The sequence below is a fragment of the Lampris incognitus genome, chromosome 9 (assembly GCF_029633865.1).
Source record: "Lampris incognitus isolate fLamInc1 chromosome 9, fLamInc1.hap2, whole genome shotgun sequence".
Classification (NCBI taxonomy): Eukaryota; Metazoa; Chordata; class Actinopteri; order Lampriformes; family Lampridae; genus Lampris; species Lampris incognitus.
In genome coordinates this window covers 18,572,522-18,596,245 of record NC_079219.1, presented here as the reverse complement: position 1 = coordinate 18,596,245, position 23,724 = coordinate 18,572,522, and the positions used below count along the sequence as shown (strand labels likewise).

Genomic DNA, 23,724 nt, shown 5'->3' with positions numbered 1-23,724 from the left:
TTACCTTTCTTAGCTTTCTTCTGCAGTTTCAGAGTGTCCGAGGACTTCTTCTTGATCTCCTGCTTTGCTCTTTTGTACTCTGAATGTGACAGGCAAGGTCAAAAGATCAACAAACTGAACTGGAACCTGGTCTTAAGATATAACTAAAACAACAGCGTACAACTCTGTGTGTGTGTGTGTGTGTATGTGCATGTGTGCGCGCGCACGCATGAGCATATATTTGAAAAGGTTGACAACATCACTGCTGCTTGTCAGAAGTATAGGCGCTACTGTCCGTTTGTATTCAAAATGTTCATGTTGCATGACCTTTAACAAAGATTGAGTGTGTGTGTTGTTCTACCTTTAGCATGGTCCTTGTCCAAAGTGTTGACTCCCCTCTTCCACTCCTCCATCTGTTCCTGTAGAGGGTTTATCAGACAGTCCAAAAAAGCCCTGGGGACACAGTAACAAAACAGAGTTAGACAAAAATGAATGCTGGGAGTGGCTCGATCCTCTATTTGCTGAACTACATCACTACTCTACACACAAATAAAGAAAATGAGGGACTGTTAAAAGAACAAAAAAAAAAACTGTTCACTTTTTTGGGTTATACATTTATACAGACTCACTCTATGCTGTTTATTACTTTTTCTCACTTCTAACCGAGTCATCCATCAGACTGCTGGCGAGACAGACAGATCACTGGGTCTGATTAGTCTATCTGCTCAGTTTACAGTCCCGTCTGTCAATCACGGGCATGTCAAGTCATTTTCTTTTTTTACGGACTATCAGAAGAGAGAAAGAGTGCGGCAAAGTGTAGCGTCTGTGATCGCGTACCAAAAAGTAAAAATGTTGGCGTAGAGTCATGTCTGTCAACCATTACCCAACCGTGTCCACTTTCAATGACCTATGTGCGTGAGCTTGTGTTTGTGTCTCTGTGTTAAGAGTGTGTGTCTTATGGGTTACGAGTGTGAGAAGTGGGCAGCTGCAGGCTTAGAGGAGGAGACTAAAATTAGACTTCTCCCACCCGCAGACATTTCCTCAAGGAGTGCTTATGTGACCGTAGCCCCCCCATATGCTACCCTGCTATGGAGATCCATGAGGAATCTCCACAAAATGCCACCCGAAATTAGACAGCTCCCTGTGCGTATGTGTGTGTGTGTGTGTGCGTGCATGCGTGTGCGCTTCTGTGTCTGCTGCCTCCTTGCAATGGAATGTTGAGAAAGAGACGATTTGTCTGGCTGACTGAAATTCTACACACACATCTATAATGTCTCACTTGAAATACGAGCCCACATACACACATCGAAAGTCCTAACTTTGGCTATTAGCAAATATCTCGTTTAACTGTGTCTTTTATCACTTGATGAAGCCATGAGCCGTGAGCACAAAAATTAGATTCTTCTCACATTTTCTTCAAAAACAAATCTAGACGTGGTCCGGTAAACATTGTAATTGTATTGAGCAGCAATGACCATATGAACAAATGAGAGCAATGGAGAAAGTGAGACTGAAAAGAACACATAGGTTTTAATTCAACTACTGTTGCAGCGCATTCAGACCATGTGTTGACCCATTCATGTGATGTCGTAATATATGATCTTCATGAACAAAGCTCCAAAATCCCACTGCTGTGGTAAATATAACCTTCCATACAAGTTACTGAAAGAGACTAGTTGATGGAACTGTCCTTAAGAGTAAAGTAGAGTAGAGGAGAGGAGAGGAGAGGAGAGGAGAGGAGAGGAGAGGAGAGGAGAGGAGAGGAGAGGAGAGGAGAGGAGAGGAGAGGAGAGGAGAGGAGAGGGAAACGTTGTGTTCCTTACATGGAGAACTCTTTGAGTTTGGCCTCTATGCTGCGATGTCTCATACACATCCTGGTCAATGCTGAACCAATATCTCTGGTCCCACCTAAACATAAAAAAGCACAAATACAGGTTAATAAACAACTGAAACACAAGTAAAAAGTGTGATCAGGATTTTTTTTAATGACTGCTGGAACAGGCTCCAGCATCCCTGCGACCCTGAGAGCAGGATAAGCGGTTAAGATAATAGATGGATATAGTATATCTATATACACACACACACACACATACACACACAAAGTAAGCAATATGTTATAGGACTTGAAAGTAAACAAACAGAAATCAGTGGAAAACAGAAGCCTTTAAAATGTAGGACACTGAAAAGGTAAACTAATCAATTTAGTCCATCCATCCATCACAGACTGCTTATGTTCAATACTGCAAAGCACAAGGGAGCATGACACTGCAGCAGCGCACTCAGTTCTCACGGTCTATTAGAAATGTGCTGAGGTTAGTGAATGGTCTACATTGTAGTCCAAATATTCCAATACCATAACAGTGGGAAAATGAGGTCACTGTAGAGAACAAGGGAAGATACTACAACTACAACTTTGTGGCAACAGAAAATGCCAACGAGAGACAGAGAGAACCTTTGTTGAAGTCAACACATCCCCATGCAACAATGCCTCAAACTACATCTTAACATTGCGACAACTGTAACAGAGGGAGAAGGCTAAAGGTGAGGTGAGAGAGGGGAAAAAAAAACCTTGGAGGTCAAACATGAGATTTCACACAGTCGTTCAGAGTGTAACAAACATGTCTCAACTTTGTGCTGTGTGACACTGAGGTCACGGATTGGAAATAGACAAGAGAGATGACTGGTGACTTTAATTAACTTACTACCACACCAGAATTTGACTTAGCTGGTGCGGCACTTTCAAGGGAAGGTTCGAAATAATCCACTCAGCGGCATGTGCATTATTTGAAATACAGTAAACCACCGTTGCTACTGGACTGAAGCAAGCCCTTCGCAAGCTTCAAAAAAGGGAAATGCTTAAAGAGCTGAACATTGATATTTCGCTCTGGGGCGGTTATATGAACTTCCTCTCTGTCTGGCAGCTTTAGGCTTGGACAAACCAATTTAAACCATCATTTTTTGTCATTTGTCAAACATTAACACTGCCTGTGGACATGTCAACCCATATCTGTTTGAAAAGGGAGGGCTTCAATGGAAAAAAAAACCCCTAAAAATGGTTATATCAGACAGCGATTGGCAATCACAACCCCCCCCCCGCCCCCACCCACCCACCCACCCAAACTCTACAAGTTGAGTCTCAACAGAAGTAATTGGAAGCTGGGGAAGGAGCCTAGAGAATGTGCTAGAGGCTGTTGTCACACACAGGCTAACTAGATGTCCATTTGAGGGCCTCAGGCCACGTAGCTAAGCACAGACACTCAACGTTGATTGACAGAAGTATTGTTTGCCTGCTCAGTATGACTGGCCGGTTTCCCTGCAGGACTGAAACACTGCTGAGAGAGAGAGAGAGAGAGAGAGAGAGAGAGAGAGAGAGAGAGAGAGAGAGAGAGAGAGAGAGAGAGAGAGAGAGAGAGAGAGAGAGAGAGAGAGAGAGGAGAGAGACAGAAGAGAGAGAGAGAGAGAGAGAGAGAGAGAGGAGAGAGAGAGAGAGAGAGAGAGAGAGAGAGAGAGAGAGAGAGCGAGACTAACATTCTGTTCAATGTGTGTATGAGAAACAGAGCAATACTATGCTGTGTGTGTGTGTGTGTGTGTGTGTGTGTGGGTGTGTGCGCATGTGTGAGTGACAGCTGTGTCTAAGTGTGTCTCTGCATGCAGCAAGAACTGTGCTGACAGCAGAATGGATTGCTCTGTTGGAGGGGATTCACACTTCACGTCAAATCATCACAACCAAACTGTCTCATATATGCATGCACACACACACACACACACACACACACACACACACACACACACACACACACACACACACACACACACACACACACACACACACACACACACACACACACACATCATTTACTGTCAGAGGCTAGGGCTAGGGAGAAAGGACAAAGGAAAGAGGGGGCTGATTTGGGCCCTGCTAACATTACAACCCACCCCATGGAGTTTGAAGGATCTTTGATCTGCCAAAACCGCCTAAACCACAACCCCAATTTGCCAAACACTGCCCCTTACCACACACTACCGAGCAGGGATGTGACCAGCGCAACATACAAAAAAGTTATTATCAAAAAAGAAATTATCAACTTTAAAAGGAAAACAGGGTAAAAGACCATATTGTACAGAATGAAATGGGCATTATTAGAGACTTTTTTAATCACTGTGGGAAATTAGATCATCAAGGCAGCACAAAAGTTACATATAGTAAGATATAAAAATAGATTATCACATATAATAAAAAAAAATCCTAAAGAAACAGAAATGTAAAAAACACCTAACTCTGCTGGTTTAAAAATGGCTTCCAAGCTAAGAGTTACAATACCAGTCAAATAAAACTCAAAAGAACAAACGCTGCCCAAATAATCTCTTCATGAAACATTTTTAACTCCTATGAAAACTTTGACTTTATAATATCTTAGATTTAGAGAAGTTCATTCCCGATTCCAGGTTTCACCTGAGGACCTCTTGGGGATATCCCGGGTGGAATGACTTACTATACCCAACAGTTTGTTTAGCCAGGCCCGGCTGGAGAGGGCTGAGGCAGCTGAACAGAACCACCGCACTATGTCCGGGAATTCCCCCGGATAATGAGCAAGGATATGTTCGAGTCAACACAACTAAATAGCTTCCTTGTCTCTGTCCTACACTTTCAGCAGGTTAAATGGAGCCATAGGTTTGGTGCCAAAGCGGTGTGGTGTGGGGACTGCATGCACTGGATTTGAAAACAGAGGTCTTGTGTTGAGTCACCCCCCCCCACACACACACACACACTCCCCACTACCACCCACACCTAAAGGCCAGCGCATGCTCCTGTGTAGGTACACATAAACATCTCTGCACGGTGGTGTAGAGAAGGGACATGGCTCACAGAGATGCTGCCATGGACAACTCCAAAATCTCAACTGCGATTGTTGATCATTTCTGCCAGGGCTAGGCTGTGTTGCATAACCCATACAATGTACAACAAAAATGGATGTAATGTGTGGCATATTGGCGTCTAAAGTTTGGTTTTATGCTCGCTGACTTCTTGTCAGTTGTTGGAGCCAGAAAATCCAAAATTTGGGCAATGGGGTGGACCATGTGTGGAGCTGGGATGGGACCTCGGTGGCAGACAGGTTGACAGACCTGTCAATCAAGGCAGACACCTTCCCCCCAACATGCCACTTCTTTGATCGTTAATACCTTTTTAATGGAACAATCATTTTCAAAAGATTCACCAGACTCGTGCCAGACTCAAAATTAGCAATCGACACCAAATCTTTTTTTTTTTTTTTTTTGGATTGTTTTCCCCCTTTTTCTCCCCAATTGTATCCGGCCAATCACCCCACTCGTCCGAGCTGTCATGGTCGCTGCTCCACCCCCTCTGCCGATCCAGGGAGGGCTGCAGACTACCACGTCTCCTCTGATACATGTGGAGCCGCCAGCCGCTTCTTTTCACCTGACAGTGAGGAGTTTCAGCAGGGGGACGTAGCACGTGGGAGGATCACGCTATTCCTCCCAGTTCCCCTCCCCCCTTAACACACACCCCGACCAACCAGAGGAGGCGCTAGTGCAGCAACCAGGACACATATCCACATCCGGCTTCCCACCTGCAGACACGGCCAATCCGACCAAGCTGGAGCTAGCATGGGGATTTGAAGCAGTGATCCCTGTGTTGGTAGGCAACAGAGTAGACCGCCACGCTACCCGGACGATGACATCCAAACTTTTTGTATAAAAAAACGGTTGACTTTGTATTTGAAGGTAAAAGTTGGGAATTATCTCAGTGACTCACACTGGAACGGAAGTTTTCTGGAACCAGCCACCTAATGGCCAAGTTGGAAAAGCAACTTAAGCCACTTCCATATTGACATAAACTTCAAGCCTCGGTGGTTGCTGCTTGGCCCGTGTTGATTGGTCAAGCAGGCTATCTACTGTCATGACATCACACAATACCAAACTGTGGCTAGGACACACCACACAAAACAAAATTATAATTGGATATGTATTGGTTTTCGCACCCTATTTTGTTCTTTTATTTATTTACTTTGTTTCATTTTCCAGATTTCTTTGGCCATTTCTGTGTCATTCGGTTTTGTAAATATGATGCTGGCCTGTAGGGCACAGATGAGCGATACGTTCGAAGTATGTAGGCAAGCATCTGTGTGTATATCATTGTCCATACATTAAACACACTCATAAATGTACAGACGTTTTAACATAAATCAAACTTCAAACTATATTCACGCTATATGGATAAAGTATGAGAAGTGTAACTAAATGCCTCCCTTGTCTTGATGCATACTCAATAATCCAAGTAAGGAAATAACAGAAAGGTGAAACGGCTTATCTGGACACAACGTTTAGACAATGTTCATGCATATGCGTACATCAGGCGTTACAATACAGTGCATAACAACCGAAACCAACGATGAGTTTCATATGCAAATGGTGGTGACTATTAACTAGAGTTACAATGGCCATGTGTAGTATTCACAGAGGATTGGGGCATAGTTGCTATCACAGATGTAAGTAAGATGGTGACAGATGTACTCTTAGCCATCATACAATGCTGTGATTACAACTATTCCCTAATCCTATGTGAATAGTACACATGGCCATTGACACTCTAGTTAATTGGTCATGGAAATGTGCATATGAAACCAATCGCTGGGTTTTGGTCCTGCAGTCAGTTGAGACCGAAGAGGTCACTTAGATGAGTGACAAAACGTTTCTCCCACTAAACGTTGTGTCCAGATGAACTGATTCAACTTTCCAGCAAATGCCTCCCTTGTTTCTACTGCATACACTTAACTATGTGAACCAGGTCTATAGGTTTCTAGTTCAGTATTGTATTGTGGAGAAGCATTCGGCTTGAAAAAAAAGATGAAGAGAAGAGCCATAATAGCAAGAACTAGAAAGGGAGAAAGAAAGAAAGAAAGACAGTAAGCACGTTATGTAAGTATTCGAACAGTGTGTGTCCCCTATACTTCTGACTGCACAACCTCAGAAGCACTAAAGACTACAGCAGGAACGAGTAGATGCATTACAACTTACAGCCACCGAGTGTGCGGAGTGCGATGGTAAGTAAGACTGTTCTCTATGGTAACTTACTTTTTTTCTTTTTTTCTGTTGTTGATGATTTAGCTTCAGTCTAACTGATACCCATTCATTACTTCTATTTGTTCTTCCTATCCATTCATTAATCCCTTGCTCCATCACTAAGAGAGCTTGTTATTGCAGGGGGTGTGGTTAGTACATGCCGTAAAAGGCCTCTCTGTCATACAACACTATCCTATGCTCATTCATTCTTTCGTTCATTTTATTCATCCATCCATCTCCCTCTTGCGACTGCTTGTTATTCCGGAGAGTGTGGTTTACAGATGCAATAAATGCCCCTCTCTCTCTCTCTTTTGGAAACCCCCAAAAAACAAAACAAAACAAAAAAACAAAACAATAACAACCCATTTAATACCCCTCCCCACAGCCCACAGTGGTATGGTGAATGAAGAGAAAGAATCCATGCAACTATCTATCCATCCATAAAAGAGCCCTCTATCTCCAATCGGGGGGGGGGGGGATTGTCGTTCAGAGGAGCATCACTTTCACACTAAGGTATAGAAGCCATTTTGATTTTACATAATGTGTATAAAAGAAACAGAGAGAGAGAGAGAGAGACAGAGAGAGAGCGAGCGAGAGAGAGAACGAGAGCATCAATAAGTGAGTGTGTGTGTGTTGGTAATGGTCCCCATAAGAAAGCAATTGTAGAGTTGAGGCTAGAGATGTCGAGGGAATAGTTTAGTTTCAGCTGATTACATTCCACTCCACCCAAATATCTGGATTTGATATGAGGCATACCAGAGGAGACCTAAAAACATGCACGGGTGTGAGCCTAAGAGAGTAAGACAGACTGCTCTCTCTATCCGCCTTCTCATGTTTGTTTCTCTCCCTCTGTTTCTTTGTATATGTTGCAATCACTTGATATATCTGTATCGCCGGAGCCCTTTACACACACACACACACACACACACACACACACACACACACACACACACACACACACACACACACACACACACACACACACACACACACACACACACACACACACACACACACACCCACCCACCACTTTCAATAGTTTCGAGGTATTTTTCTAGGTAAGTGGTTATGTGTGGGAGTCATAATTCCAGAAAATCGGCAAGAGAAGTTCCCTGTGTCAAAACCTAGAGGCATCTAAGTAACTCTTGTGTATTGACCAAAATAAGAACAAACACAATGACTTTGATCATGTTTTTTTTGGGTGGGGGGGCATTTTTTACCTTTATTTGATAGTGAAGAGGCAGACAGGAAAAGTGGGAGAGAGAGGGGTATGTTACGCAACAAAGGTCGCCGGCTGGAATCGAACTGGCGATAGTTGCGAGCATGTGGCGTGGCTTGTAACCATTCGGCTATGGAGTCGCTTCAACTTTGGCCATGTTGTGTACTCCTTGTTCAAGAGAGTTTTATCCCTTCCGCACAACAGAAAGTTAAGATAACTGTGCCATGACTGCCAGTAATGGTGGAAACTCTGCGTGTGCACGTGTGCGTGCGTGTGCATGTGTGTGTGCATGTGTGTATCTACATGTGTCATGTCTTGACTTGGTCTCCCGTAATGTGGCGGGATTACAAACCTGTTCCCAACAGTTCCTTGGAAAGTGACGGACAGGTCATGCTCTTTAGAAAGTATAATGCACATTTTAAAGTACACACACAATCCAATTAAAGGCACAGCCCAACAGGACAGGCTATAGCACACAGCTGCCTGATATTGCTCTGTGCCAGGACACAGAAAAGTTCACAATAACGAGCAATTTAAATATCTGGAGCTATAACTTGAGTTTTAATGGCACAGATTCCCTGATGTAGGGGCCCAATGATTACCATGACGTGGAAAACATGGATGGTATCACGAAATGGAGACATAAAAACAAATTTCAGATATAAACACAGAATTGTGTGGAATTTGGAGATTCGGGAGGGATTATCACAAAATGTAACATACTAGGAATTTAAAGCAATTTTCCCTGAGACCACCCCTCGCTCTCCTTACGCTTGTGTCTTTGTGCATACAAGTGTGCATGTCACAGCTGGCTCATGTCAATAAACACACAAGGGTTTGCTAGGCTAGAGGGAAATAAAAGCTAAAGAAACCACCATCATACAAGGCAACATAAAAGCTACTTTGCTTTTGTTTCCATTATTGTAGTAGATTACACAAATTTTCTTCCAGCAAAAATGGTTAAAGACAAAAATCTGAAAGAATGAATAAACAAAAAACAAAAACACAAAAAAAAAAGGGAATATGGGATTTCATAGAGCCCTACACAGCATTATAAAGTTTCACAGATTCACAGTTTTGCCAACAGTTATTTCCATCATGGTTCTTCTCTGTCTCAAAGTTCATTACATAATCCTCATAAGCTTGCCCATGTGTGTGTAACTAGAAACAACCCATATGCTTGCTATTCTAAAAAGACAACAATGCCCACCGCCATGAACTTTTTCCCCCATTCACACCGGTGTTAAATGTGTGTTCACACACACACACACACACACACACACACACACACACACACACACAGCACACACACACACACACAGAGAGAGCTAGTATTGTTAACATATTGCTTACGACAGAAATCTCAAGTACCGGCATAATGACCTAAAGGTTTTAAAGCAACTGAGATAACGGGCCAAAAGCACATTTAAATAGACCCATCAGGTGTACGCTACATTACAGGGTCTCCCTGAGTAACTGCTGAGAGTTGTTCCACTGTGCTCAGTGTCTGCTAACACAGAACTAGATGCCTTCCAGTCTAACACCCAGTGACCCCGGGATGGAAATAGCTCCAATGGGCAGCTCCAGTTGCTGCCAAACGTGCATGTTTGTCTCACTCACAAACCCAATTGCAGTTGTGTATGGGAAGTGACATAGTTGGCTGTCAGTACAAAGCTGCTATGTGTGACGTGATTGTTTACATGGCCTGTGATTACTCCTGCACCACCAACAGTTTACCAGTCCAACTTGCACACGTGCCTTCAGGTACATTATTTGGCATTAAGTGTGTTGGCCAGAGAAAACAGTAACTCTCAAGCAGCGACGGAGAAAAAAAGAGAGGATTTGGTGTTCTAGGGAAACTAAAAGATGGAGGATTCAGTGATGATATGATGTTCCAAGTAGGCAGTTTAAAATATTGGGAAAGACACTAGATTGCCTGACAATAATTAGAGATCATTTTACAATCTTATTCTCTTACTAGGCGGGTTCCCATTGCAGTTTTGCACAAAATATAAGCAATTTTAAAAAAAGGTCATCAAAACACAATTGAGAATGGTCTGTGTTTCCATTGAGTGGTTATGCAATTAAAGCTGGGTTTTCTCCTCTCGCGATATGGCGACGGATGTCCAAGACCTGGTAAGTGTCGGCACGGTGATTTCAATTGCAGGTACTGCAATAGCCGTGGTAGTGTTTAATAATCATAGGCAATGAGGGCATGTGATGCAATGACGGAAAGGCAAACCCCTTATAGTACCTGGCAGCGGCCACGTATCAGGGATTTATGGGAGGTCATAGTCTGTAATGATTTTACAGAGATCCAAAACATCAGAATGACCTGCTTAACATTTGATGAGTTATGCAACGCAATAGGACCCCTCGTGGCGCCTGCCGTATCATGCCCGAGGGAGCCAGTCCCAACCAAGAAGTGCATAGCCATTGCTCTTTACAAACTGCTGCCTTGACTTGAATGCAAAAATGTGTTAACATTTCCATTTTGCGAAACATCTCTGTCAAATCATCGGAAAAGCCACCTCATGCGAGTGTATAAACTTTTTTGAAATATTTTGAGTTTTTCCGAAACCCACGTGTTTCCATTACTCGTTTTTTAGTTCACAATTTCAAATTACGCATTAAGCGGGTTAATGGAAACCCATCTACAGGTGACATTCAAAGTTGAAAATGGATCCGTATGGAGGTTTGGTATCCGTAGTACTAAGTTCACCAAACTCCTGCAAGGTAAATTCAACCATCAGTAGCGTTTCCGTTTTCGTTGGGAACAAGTGCTCTGATGTGAGAGTGACAACTTTTATAAAGGCTCCAGAGACATTTGTGACTGAGGTGACAGCTTTCCGTGTGTGTGTATATGGACATGTAAGGCCATTTGCTAGTTAGGTGCCAATTCTGTGCATCTCTCCTTAATACCCCTCTGGACGGCTCCTTTGGAATGTCACACTCGACTGACAGGGGTTTTGTGTGTGTGTGTAGGCTTATCTGCTATTTTACAAGGGAGTCTAATAACTTAAAAAATAGAGTATGTTTGGAATTTAGCCTAGATGTATTACACCCCTTTTCGACTACATGGTACCAGCTCAACTTGACTCGACTCGTTTCGTTTTCCATTACTGGAAAGTACCGACATTTTCGTAACTGATATCACTTTTCTGATACCACCTCTGTCGAGGTTCCAAAGAAACTGGAGCGGGTACCAAAATCAATGCAGACCAGCTACACTGAGGGGGTATTGTTACGGTAATGGAAAACAAGAAGCGAGTTGAGTCGAGTCGGTACCATGTAGTGGAAAAGGGGCATAAGAATCACACAGTGGGGGGCGTCTGGGTAGTGTAGCGGTCTAGTCTGTTGCCTACCAAGATGGGGATCGCCAGTTTGAATCCCTGTGTTACCTCTGGCTTAGTTGGGCATCCCTACAGACACAATTGGCCGTGTCTGCGGGTGGGAAGCCGGATGTGGGTATGTGTCCTGGTCGCTCTGCACTAGCGTCTCCTCTGGTTGATCGGGGCGCCTGTTGGGGGCGGGGGATGGGGAACTGGGGGGAATAGCATGATCCTCCCATGCGCTATGTCCCCCTGGTGAAACCCCTCATTGTCAGGTGAAAACAAGCGGCTGGCAACTCTACATATATCGGAGGAGGCATGTGGTAGTCTGCAGCCCTCCCTGGATCGGCAGAGGGGGTGAAGCAGTGATTGGGATGAGTGGGGTAACTGGACGGGTACAATTGGGGAGAAAAAAGGGGGGAACCGCCCCCCCCAAAAAAAACCTCTCAGTAACTCATGTGGGTTAGTTTAATCACTGCATTAGTATTATTGCCACCAGCACAATTTACAGTAAAGGAAGCAACTCCAACAGGTATTTATAACGCAATAATATGCATTTATGCTTAGCCTATCTTTCTCAAAACTGCTAGCTTGGTTATTAGACCAGCAATGCAAGACATTTTTTCTCATGACACTAAAATTTACGTGTAGCCATTTCCAAAGGCTATTGTACTGATTTGTGTAACAGGATTATATTTCAGGCTGCTACGAGAAAGTGATACAGGCAATAGGAGATTAGGTGACACTGTCAATAAGGTGTTAGGATGACAGAAAGCTTGCATTACGCAAGCAGTCTGATATGGGCCACCCTTAACTTCTACCTTTCACCTGTGAAGAGTCAACACATCTATTTTTAAATAGATAACATTCCATATTCTTCAGTGCCACAGTTTGCCGACCAAGGCTATGTCAATATGTGGTAGGGGGTGTGATCCGCACACCTTAATAGTGTTTGCAGATGCTAATGAAACATTACAAGATTTTCCACATTGCGAGATGGCTGTGATGCAATGGATGCCCCCATCCCTCAAGGCTATATTGATGAAATCACAGCTCACAACAATTTTACTTTACAAATGGTGACCATCATTCCACCTTTAAAGCTATTTTTCAAAGGGGGCAATAGAAACCATTCTAGTGAAAGAGAAGAGAACAGGAAAAGCGGGGGAGACACGGGGCAAACCACGCGAGTTGACCGGGGCATGTGGTGGTGCTTTCCAGTTCACCTAACCATAACTAAATAGTTATAGCACCCTGATGAAGACCCCAGCAAGTCTCAGTGCATTGGTCATTTTTTACATTTTGCCATGTAAAAAAATAAAGGCTTTTTAAAAGAAACTACAATGTGCCTTGGATTTACTGGAGGCAACTTCCTTTTTTACAGTTCTGAAAAGAAATATGTTTTGTATCTTGTCCTTCCTCACATCCTAATAACTAGACAGTCCAACTTAGGACCCAATTTGAGTACATTTTCTCATCCAACTTAAAAAAAAGCATGTCATGCACATGCCCGCCAGTAACAGGCTTATGATCGAACTCTGATCCTTAACTATTGTATCACAAACATTACATAACATCTTTATGTGCCACTGCACATTTACTATTAAATGACCCATCCTACCCCCTGCAGTCCTCTCCCACCTATCCGGTCATGTCTTTGATAGGCCCTCATCTGTTTTGAGGCCAAACACTGGAATCTGAATATTACTGGTAGAGATGCAGTTAACATGGTGTGGCTTTTCTAAAAATAAGATCAGTGGTTTATTTCCGGTAAGCCCACTCCGGACAGCATCTGCTAATCATTTGAGCTAGGAGGGTCTGCATCTCTCCACAGATCTCAGTTAGTCATTAGAGTGAGAGAGAGGTACAGGGAGGGAGGAAAAAAAAAAGGAGGTGGGAAGAGAGAGAAGCAGAAAGAGAAGAGAAATGGGGGGAAAGTAAAGTAAAGTGGGGCAGGGAAAGAGAGATGGGGAGGAGGAAAAAATTAAATGAGAGGGGAGAGGAAGAGGGAGAGAGAGAGAGAGAGAGAGAGAGAGAGAGAGAGAGAGAGAGAGAGAGAGAGAGAGAGAGAGAGAGCGCGTTCGCAAGAGAGAGAGAGAGAGAGAGAGAGAGAGAGAGAGAGAGAGAGAGAGAGAGAGAGAGAGAGAGAGAGAGAAGCCAGAATAGCATCCATCCTGGTATCCATCCTAAAATATGCCTTCTGGTATTCTCATCCAGTCCATAGACTTCACCATTTCAAAGCTGCAACCATTGGACTCACTCCTTAATGAGATAGTGCCTTGTCATTACAGAGAACAAGGAGGTCGTGGGGGTGGTGGGTGGTGGAAGGAGACTCAGAGGTATGGAGTAAGTTAAGGAATAAATTATGAGGTGGAGAGAAGGGGAGAAGAGAAGGTAGACAAGGATAAGTGAGGGAAAAAAAAGGTGAGACATGGAGATACTGGCCCAAGCAGCGTTAACATTTGATTCAGATGGTCTGGCCTGCTAACCCTGCACGGTGTATGGTCACCAGATGGTCCCTCTTATTAACCCGAGAACTAGTGGTTACACTGATAAGAGACTGGGAACTGTACGGCTGGGGACACACACACACACACACAGCTGGATAGGGGCAAGGCAATCTGCTTACAAGGTAATTAAAGAGCTAAAAAAAATACTGGGTTAACAGAGGCACAAAAACACAAGTAGTTATGTGCACACCCAGTAGCTTTCCTAGACGCGTACTGGCAGTCCAGTGGGGGTACACACCTGTTCACAATCATACACAGCGAAGGCTCCAGTCTCGCCTATTGTCTCCTTTTGCCTTTTGGTAGCTTAAGGGGAAACTAAAAGCTACGATGCTGAAGATTGTCATTATCCTTGAACACACCGACACCCACGGACACAGTTTAATCTCAAATAGATCTGTGGAATCTGGAGTGTTCCAACAACAGTGAGCATTAAAAGTGAGCATGTTCCTGGATTGTCTGTTCATAGATTAGCTATCGTCTTAAAAATGCCAGAGATAAAAAAAGGGATATTCAAATGGATGTAAATTTTAAGGACTGTACATTTAAACAGAGCAAATGCATGGTAAACTGTCTTGGTAAAAACATCTATTTGTCACATTACAATCATATCAACGGGAGACTAGAGACTGGAAAGCTTTATAGTAATATTGCAGTGAATCAGTATGGTCTCCATTGTGAATCATGCTACAGAAAGACAACCGATCTGGTTTACATTCCATTGATGCCTGCTGGTGTGACAAATGACAGAGACAAACAGGCACACGCACATCGACAGAAGGACAGTGCAGACACACACACACACACACACACACACACAGACAAAGCCACTGCTGAGCAGTTGGCATGTCATTAAGGAGCCACCCACATTGCCCAGACACAAAAACAAGACAGTAGATTTACTCACTGATGCATGTTCAATCACTATTCTTACCCCCACTTTTCCCCTCTGCAAATCAAATAATGACTCGCCTATAATATGAATATTTATCTATATCTAATGATCAAACCAACTAATCAAACAATCAATCAATCAATCATGTTTGTTCATTCGGACATTAAGTGGAAGGGGCAGGTGAAGAGAAATGTATGGCTAACATTTCTCTATGGTGTCCAAGGTCAATGGCTGGACTAGTATAGTCTGTTATTGGACTTGGTGTGTCTCCTTGGAAACCAAACTCAACTCTTCATCCATCAACAGCTGCTGACAGACAGTCAGCTAATCTGTCTTCCCACATCCATACAGGGACATGCACACACACACGCACACACACACACACACACACACACACACACACACACACACACACACACACACACACACACACACACACCTGACCATCGGCAGACCTACAAATTCACACAGGCGTGCGCTCTATCGAACTGCTGACCAGTGCTGACACACACAAACCAAGACTGTCCCGACTGCAGGCCCTGATGGATCTTACCTAAAGAGTAGCTGTTTGTGCGTGTGTGTGTGTATACTTGTGCACTTTTAATATCTTCTAAATCTAAATTTCTGTCCAGCTTTAAAATGGCCTGGAAGCACAAGACTTCATTACACACACAGTGTGCTTTTTTCATACCTGTACAGTTTCATAACAGTCCATCAAGTCTAAGAAGCTTAAACCATGATACTTGAGGGAGCTAATATGTTGTCTCTATCAGTTTTGAACTGACTACTATAAAAGGTTGTGTTTTTTTTGGGGGGGGGGATTTCCCCCCTTTTCTCCCCAATTGTATCCAGCCAATTACCCCACTCTTCCGAGCCATCCTGATCTCTGCTCCGCCTCCACCCCCTCTGCCGATCCGGGGAGGGCTGCAGACTACCACATGCCTCCTCCGATACATGTGGAGTCACCAGTCGCTCCTTCTCACCTGACAGCGATCAGTTTTGCCAGGGGGATGCAGCACATGGGAGGATCACGATATTCCCCCCAGTTCCCCCTCCCCCCTGAACAGGCGCCCCGACCAACCAGAGGAGGTGCTAGTGCAGTGACCAGGACACACACCCACATCCAGCTTCCCACCTGCAGACATGGCCAATTGTGTCTGTAGGGACGCCCGACCAAGCCAGAGGCAACATGGGGATTTGAACCAGGATGGTTCGTTGGTAGGCAACGGAATAGACCGCTATGCTACCCAGACGCCCAAGGTTGCATTCTTTTGATGAAAATTGAATTTTTTCTTCTTCCTGCATATGAGGCTGATAGTGTGTACAAATGTAAATCAGTGGATAGTTTATTCTATTGTGTTATGAAATGACCCAAGTAGGGTATCAAAACAAATACCACTGTAAAATTGTTACCAAATTTGAAGAGGTGGAACTGGTACCTACATATACTAAAACTAATTGAAAGTGATGTACCTCCCCAAACGTTGCATTATGAGTATAGTTCAAGAGAGAACATCTATGCAGGCAGCATTCAAGACTTCATCACTTGCCAATAAAATCTTTACTGAAACAATGTCGGCCTCTGTCTTAAATATTTTTTTTGTGTTACACCTCATGTTGCCCTCTGATCCAGAAAGTACGAAAAATACAAACTTCAGACTGACATGTAAGACAGAAGCAAAACAGAGGAGATCACATCCACCAGTTGTCATTATCCAGGTTTAAACTCATATCTACAGTGCATGGTATACACCACAGTGTGCTCAAGCAACGGGATGACCTCAGTCTGTAGGATTTAGTGTCTGTCTCTGAACAGACAGTGAATGACAGCTGGATGTGTAGCTTAGCAACAATATTCATGAATATTGGCATTGGGCCAACCAATTGGCACAATCACAGACAAGCATTTATACATGCACGCATGCATGCACACACACATACTGCTTTAAAAATGGGGGGGGAAACTGCTAGAAAGTGTCAGATGAAACTTGTTCTGGGGTGAAATTATGACCTGATAAAGTGATTGCATTATTGCATTATTTAGTGTTTTGCAGCAACTTACGTTAACAATTATGATTCTAGGCATTTATCCATAATCTGTAATCTGCAAGGGCAACCTCCCAGGCCGAGCTGTAAACAGTATTTGTGTCAGTGTGCCACTGCAATGCAGTGCAGTGCAGCTTGAATACTAATACAGACTTGCATTCCCATCCTCTCCGCCAATCTGTCCTCCCCTCCTCTATTCTCCTCTCGCCCTTTCCATGCACTTTACTTCGTTTTTGCTCTTCCAACCCTGAATAGTCACCGCCAGCTCATCAACCCCTCTCTTCCCGCTTCCACAACTGCTCTCCCCCAGCTTCGCTCCTCTCACTTCTTCTTTCTCACCATTACAAGAGAGAATGAGGACAGAGATTAATTTATGGCACCAACCAACAAGCAAAAACAGCACTGCTACGTTTGATTTACTTTTGGTTCAATCATTTGACTGATTACAATTCAGGAAGTACACGCACACACACACACACACACACACACACACACACACACACACACACACACACACACAAGCCATGAGAAGATGGTAATAACAAGTCAATTAAAAGATAACTAAAAACAAATGTTCAAATGTTTACTCATTAACATATGAAGTGACATTTAAGTGAAAACAAACCATTGCCCTTCAGTTAAAAAAAAAAACAAAAAAAACAATAGAAAATAATCCACCAAACACTGAGATGAAAACCTTGAAAGTTTTGGAATGATGTGGGCTGTTTATGTGTCACTATGCCACTGCAGTGCTGCAGTCTGAATACTAATGAATGCCGTGTGCCATCCTTGCAGATTTTACAGTGTTTACTCAGTGCTTACTGTAAAACAGAGGGAGCGCACAGAGAGATGGATGGTGGGGAAAGGAGGAAGGGAGTGCAAAAGAGAAGAGTATCGAGGCTTATAAAGCCCTCATGTCTGCCCTCCTCTTACAGAGACGTACTGGTAAACACGGTAAAAGTAAGAGGAGAGGAGAAAAAGCAATCTGAAAGAGCCCATATGTGTCAGTGTGCCACCTCGGCGTGGTTCTGCAGAGTGATTTTTTTTTTTTGTGTTCTGCAGAGTGAATGCTAAAGAGGCCACAAGGCTGGAATAAACACAGCAGGCTAGTTGAATGCTGCACCCATCTGTCTATCTGTATATCTGTTTCTTATTCAAATCCTTAAAGAGCACTTGGCTCTCCCTTGCCGCCCTGTCTTACTTGTCCCCACCTGCCCCCCCCCACCCTTTCTTGTGCAGTGCCAGGGTATGAATGGATTCTAAAGCATCAGGAAGGAACCAATTTAGATAAGAATGGATTGCTCTTGTTTATAAAATGCCACTGTCCTTTCTCTTGTCATATTGTTCTGAGTGGTCTGACGAAATTATTCCCCATCCTCCACCTTTGCTGCGCATCCAGTGCCTCATTTGAAAGGGAACGTTCTTTCATGTGCAGAATTCACCATTTTTCAATCTTTTATTATTGTGTATTTGGTAGAAAACCTATCATGGTAAAAGAATGCCAACACAAGTACTATGTAATATTAAGAGCTCCTACTGAGCTTAATATGACAGTATGCAAATCATCAGTAGCCCTTCTTGAGCTTAACATGACAGTTTGCATGTCATATTAAGAACACTTATTGAGGTTTGCAAAAAGCAGAAAAGCTGTTAAACTGCTATGTAGAATTTCTTCTCTGGGTTTTATGTGTCTCCTGTCTGACCATCACAATTTAAATTAGCCCATCAGGCTGTGACGTTGAAAACTTGGCGAAGGTTCATTAACAAACACAGACAAGTGGGCGGCTGTATTTACCAATATTTTCCAAACTTCTGAATCATCTAAACCAGGGGTCGGGAACCTTTTTGACTGGGAGAGCCATAAAAGCCAAATATTTCTAAATATATTTCATTGAGAGCCATATAGTATTTTTAACGTATAATAAATTAAATATGTCTTACTTTTAATGCGACTTCTGGTGCTGCATGGTTTTGCTGATGGCCTTGTAGTCTGGTTCATACGTGGTGAGGTTGAGCTTCATGCAGGCGTTGAGGCTTCCATCAGTTAAACGTGAGCGTAGGTTGGTCTTAATGTTCCTCATATGCGAGAAAGACTGTTCACATGCATATGTAGAGCCAAACATGGTCAATACGGCAATACTCACACGCTGCATTGTGTGATATGTCACAGGAAGCTCGTTCCAAGTTTTAAGAATCAGCTGGTCTTCAGGTTGAAGATTTTTAATTTCTGTCCACTTGTGTTCCCTCGCCAGCTCTGCTCGCTGTCGCGCAAGACTTTCCAACTCTCCATTAAGTGACTTGAACTTACTCGTCCACATGTCTGATGCCTTCAGGTCAGCAACTTCCAGCTCAATGTCTCCGATAGAGACCCCGGGGATGCATGTCAGGTCGATTTTGTCCACTGCACACTCATGTGGATGAGTGATGAACTTGAAAAGACCAGTGCGCGCACGAAATTCTCCAAAACGTGCTTTGAATGACTGCAGGAGATTGAACGTAAAGCCAGCTAGCTGCTGGAGATCCAGATGTTGAGTGGAGTCACTTGCTAAGCATGCATCTCTAAATTGTTGCAGTCTTTCAAAGTGCAGAAGACGACCTGTTTCAATGTCCCTGAGAAAGACTTCCAGCTTGCTTTCAAATGCAAACACTGCTTGTTGAAGGGATGAGATTGTATTTCCAATACCTTGCATTTTCACATTGAGCTGGTTCAGATGGCCAGTTATGTCCACGAGATAGTGAAACTGCAGGAGCCAGTCAGTGTTGTCTAGCTCAGGATGCTTGACGCCTTTCATTTCAAGAAAAGTCCGGATTTCACTCAGGCAAGCTGCAAAACGGCTGAGCACCTTCCCCCTTGACAACCAACGCACGTTGCTGTGTAAAAGCAGACCGGGATAATGATTCCCAACTTCTTCTAACAGAGCTTTAAACTGGCGATCATTTAAAGCTCGGGCAACAATAAAGTTGACCACTCGAATGACCAGAGACATCACCTCACCGAGCTCCTGGCCACACGTCTGAGCGCAAAGCGCCTCCTGGTGCAGGATGCAATGAAAACTTAGGATGGCTCTCTTTTCATGTTCACGGAGAAGCGCTACAAATCCTTTGTTCTTCCCCAACATACAGGGTGCACCTTCAGTACAGACAGAAATAAGTTTATCCATCGGTAGTTTTTTTTCTTTAGCAAACTCCATGAAAGACGTGAATAAATCCTCTCCTCTTGTCCCTTTCATTGGCAAAACAGCCAAGCTTTCCTCACGCAGTGTGTCACCTGCAGCATACCTGGCAATGATACTGCACTGAGATAGATGGCTAACGTCTGTTGACTCATCTAACGCGAGAGAAAAGTATGTCCCGGCGTTTATGTCCTTAATTTGTGTTTCCTCGACTTGATTTGCCATCATGATGCTACGATCGTGCACAATTCTTGCTGACAGGGGCATGTCTTTTATTCGTTTGATTATCTTGTCTTTATTTGGGAAGTCATCAAACAGTTCATTGGCCACATCAAGCATGAATGTTTTGGCATACTCGCCATCTGTGAATGACTTTCCATTCCTTACTATTGCCAAAGCCCCCGCAAAGCTAGCGGAATTCCCGTCACCTTGCTTGGTCCACACACGTAGTTGCTGCTGACTCGTCTGCACTCTCCGCTGTAGCTCCTCGCATGCCCTTTTCCTGCCGTCTCCCGCTGGATATTTCGATGCAAATGAAGCATGGTGCGTATCGAAGTGCCGCTTTATATTTGACCGTTTCATCGATGCAATTTTATCATTGCATATTAGACATACCGCAGATCCTGCTCTCTCCACAAATGCAAATTCCTCTGTCCACGCAGCCTGGAATGCACGGTAATCATCGTCTTTTTTTCTTTTCGCCATCTTTTCCGTTACAAGGGTTGAAGCGGATAAACTAGTTGGCTATCTGATAAAATTGATTTCTTCACCTTTACAATGACCCGGACATGCTCGCGAGCCATTGGTTCCCGAACCGACCCACGGGTGACCCGTGACCCGTGAAATTTATCTTCAAAACTAATTTCTGTTTACTTTAAAATGACACAGTATTATTAAGAAATATCACAAGTATTTTAAAATCAGTTCCAAACTGATTTTTTTGAAAAAAAATTTTTTTTCAACTCAAAATTGTCTGGGAGCCATATGCCGTCACCGGAAGAGCCATATATGGCTCGCGAGCCATAGGTTCCCGACCGCTGATCTAAACTTTAGAGCCTTTTCGTCAAGATTATTCCCAGGCGATGCATCACAAGTGGACTTGAGGTCTTGACTTGCGACAAATTAAAAGCTAGACATAGCCGGTGGAGTTCAATGAAGAAAATATTCAGGTCAGAGAAATTAATCAGCATGCAACTTCTGCCTGGAGATCCACACACATGTGATATTATGCACAGCAGGATTGCAGCAGTGCAGTATGAGGCTGGTCTCTAGGCAGAATTCTCCTGCTAGTTGACGGTCTCCAGGCAGAGTTGATAGGCTAATTTGTGCCAACTGTAAATAGCTTACTGTACTGTTACAATGCTGGATTGCAGCAACAGATGCTGGCATCAGCTCTGGATTACAGCACATATGTAGGTCAAAGAAAAAAAAAAGTCCTCGTCCCTTTTTTTCTGTAAAATAGCCACTCCTTCTCCTCTAATCTCGGTTTTGTTTTAGTTCTCTCTCTCTGGTTCCTTTGTGGATTGGCTTAGCTCTCTGCTCACTCTCTCTGATCTCTGTACATATTTTCTATCATGCTGTTACATGGTGCATGGGTTAATCCAGTTATTAAGCATTTGGCCAGTTCAGTGAGGGGTCAGAACATAACATGGGAGTTCACAGAGAGCTAGAAAAGTATCATACTCAATAATTTCATGCCAAAAAAAATGCATTATTAACTTTCTAAAACCTTGACAAATCTATACTTTTAACTGACTAAGTTCATGAATTTTGGCAGCAGATAGCACTCCTCTTTCTGAGAAATAGCTCAAGTCTTTGCATAGGTCACTGTCTCTTACCCTGACATTTCCAATAAACAGGACAGTTAACATAGGTCTAAGGACAGGATGTTGTGTTGCTGTTAAGCCCACTGAGGCAAATTTGTAATTTGTGATATTGGGCTATACAAATAAAATTGAATTGAATTGAATTGAATTGAATTGAATTTGATCATGAGTCATGCCTGGCCACAGCATGATTAGGTCTAATTTGAGAGACAGATAATTGCTCTTTTTTATGTGTGTATATCTAACAGTCTAGAATGAACATCACTCCTTTTGCCGGCTCCTACAAAAAGATTCTGGGGGAAACGATGGCTGTTTTGCCAGAGCTCCTGTTCATGTGTGGTATTTAATACCCTCAGTACCAATCGCCAACCTAGCATCCCCTGCCCCAAATCTCACTGATTATACACACCACTGCTCTCCTGTGTGTGTGTGTGTGTGTGTGTGTGTGTGTGTGTGTGTGTGTGTGTGTGTGTGTGTGTGTGTGTGTGTGTGTGGACAGGGCCAGCTTAGTCTCACCTCATCTGTTAAGACACGACCACCCATCAGATGGCCTCGCAAATCAGGGTTACACACACAAGGCTCTGCGTGCATAGACACACACACACCAATTGGCACATGCAAACACACGCACAAATGCAATTGGGTGTGCAGGCATACACAAAACATACACACACAAGAGGGCAGAGAAAATGAATTCCCTTAGAGCCCACTCTGTCTTTTCTGGGCTTTGGTGTCCCACTTTTCTCTAATCTTCAACTGTCTGACACACATTCTATAGAGGGACAGATCAACAGACAAGATTATTAGGGGCACTACCAATGAGCCACATTCATTCTTTTTTTGTTTGTTTGTTTTTTTAGAGGTCATTAAAACAATGGCTGTTCCTTTTTGGGGTATGTGGAACTGAGAAGCAGTGGTAATGGCACCAAAGTAGCACTACTTTAGTCACGTTACTGAGCCACCTGGGGGCGTCCGGGTAGTGTGATGGTCTATTCCGTTGCCTACCAACACGGGGATCGTGTCTGCGGGTGGGAAGCCGGATGTGGGTATGTGTCCTGGTCGCTGCACTAGCGCCTCCTCTGGTCAGTCGGGCGCCTGTTCAGGGGGAAGGGGGAACTGGGGGGAATAGCGTGATCCTCCCATGTGCTACGTCTCCCTGGCAAAACTCCTCACTGTCAGGTGAAAAGAAGCAGCTGGTGACTCCACGTGTACCGGAGGAGGCATGTGGTAGTCTGCAGCCCTCCCCGGATCGGCAGAGGGGGTGGGGTAACAACCGGGACGGCTCGGGAGAGTGGGGTAATTGGACAGTACAATTAGGGAGAAAGGGGGGGGGGGATCCCAAAAAAAAGTTTAAAAAAAAGTTACTGAGCCATCTTATAACAGCAAGACCTTAAAGCTCAGTAAGGCCAATATAACTTCTTAAAAGCGTTATGCTAAATCTTTTAACGGATATTTCACGGCCAAGAGAACAGACCTGAGTAATGTCTGCCTAAGATCAGAAAGAACAAGAAGTCAAATGTCACAGTAAATCATTGACAGCAAAAAGGGCAGAAGGTGGCATTTTCTGTGTGGAAATGAGGACAGGCAGGAGAATTGCAACATACTGATGTCTGAGTCACGTCCGCCTTTTATGTAAAGCAGGGAGGCAGTGACAGTGTGAACAGAGC

At 43.7% G+C, this 23,724-nt stretch overlaps 1 protein-coding gene across 1 annotated transcript in view; it reads right to left on the bottom strand.

Moving 5' to 3' along the window:
• LOC130117535 (protein MTSS 1-like) overlaps positions 1-23,724 on the bottom strand; it is a 98,997-nt gene that overhangs the window by 25,679 nt on the left and 49,594 nt on the right. Inside the window, exons 4-6 of the mRNA XM_056285637.1 lie at positions 1,803-1,887; positions 341-432; positions 5-79 (exon numbers count right to left, since the gene is read on the bottom strand). Coding sequence (XP_056141612.1) covers positions 5-79; positions 341-432; positions 1,803-1,887 — 252 coding nt within the window. The remainder of the gene's footprint in view (positions 1-4; positions 80-340; positions 433-1,802; positions 1,888-23,724) is intronic.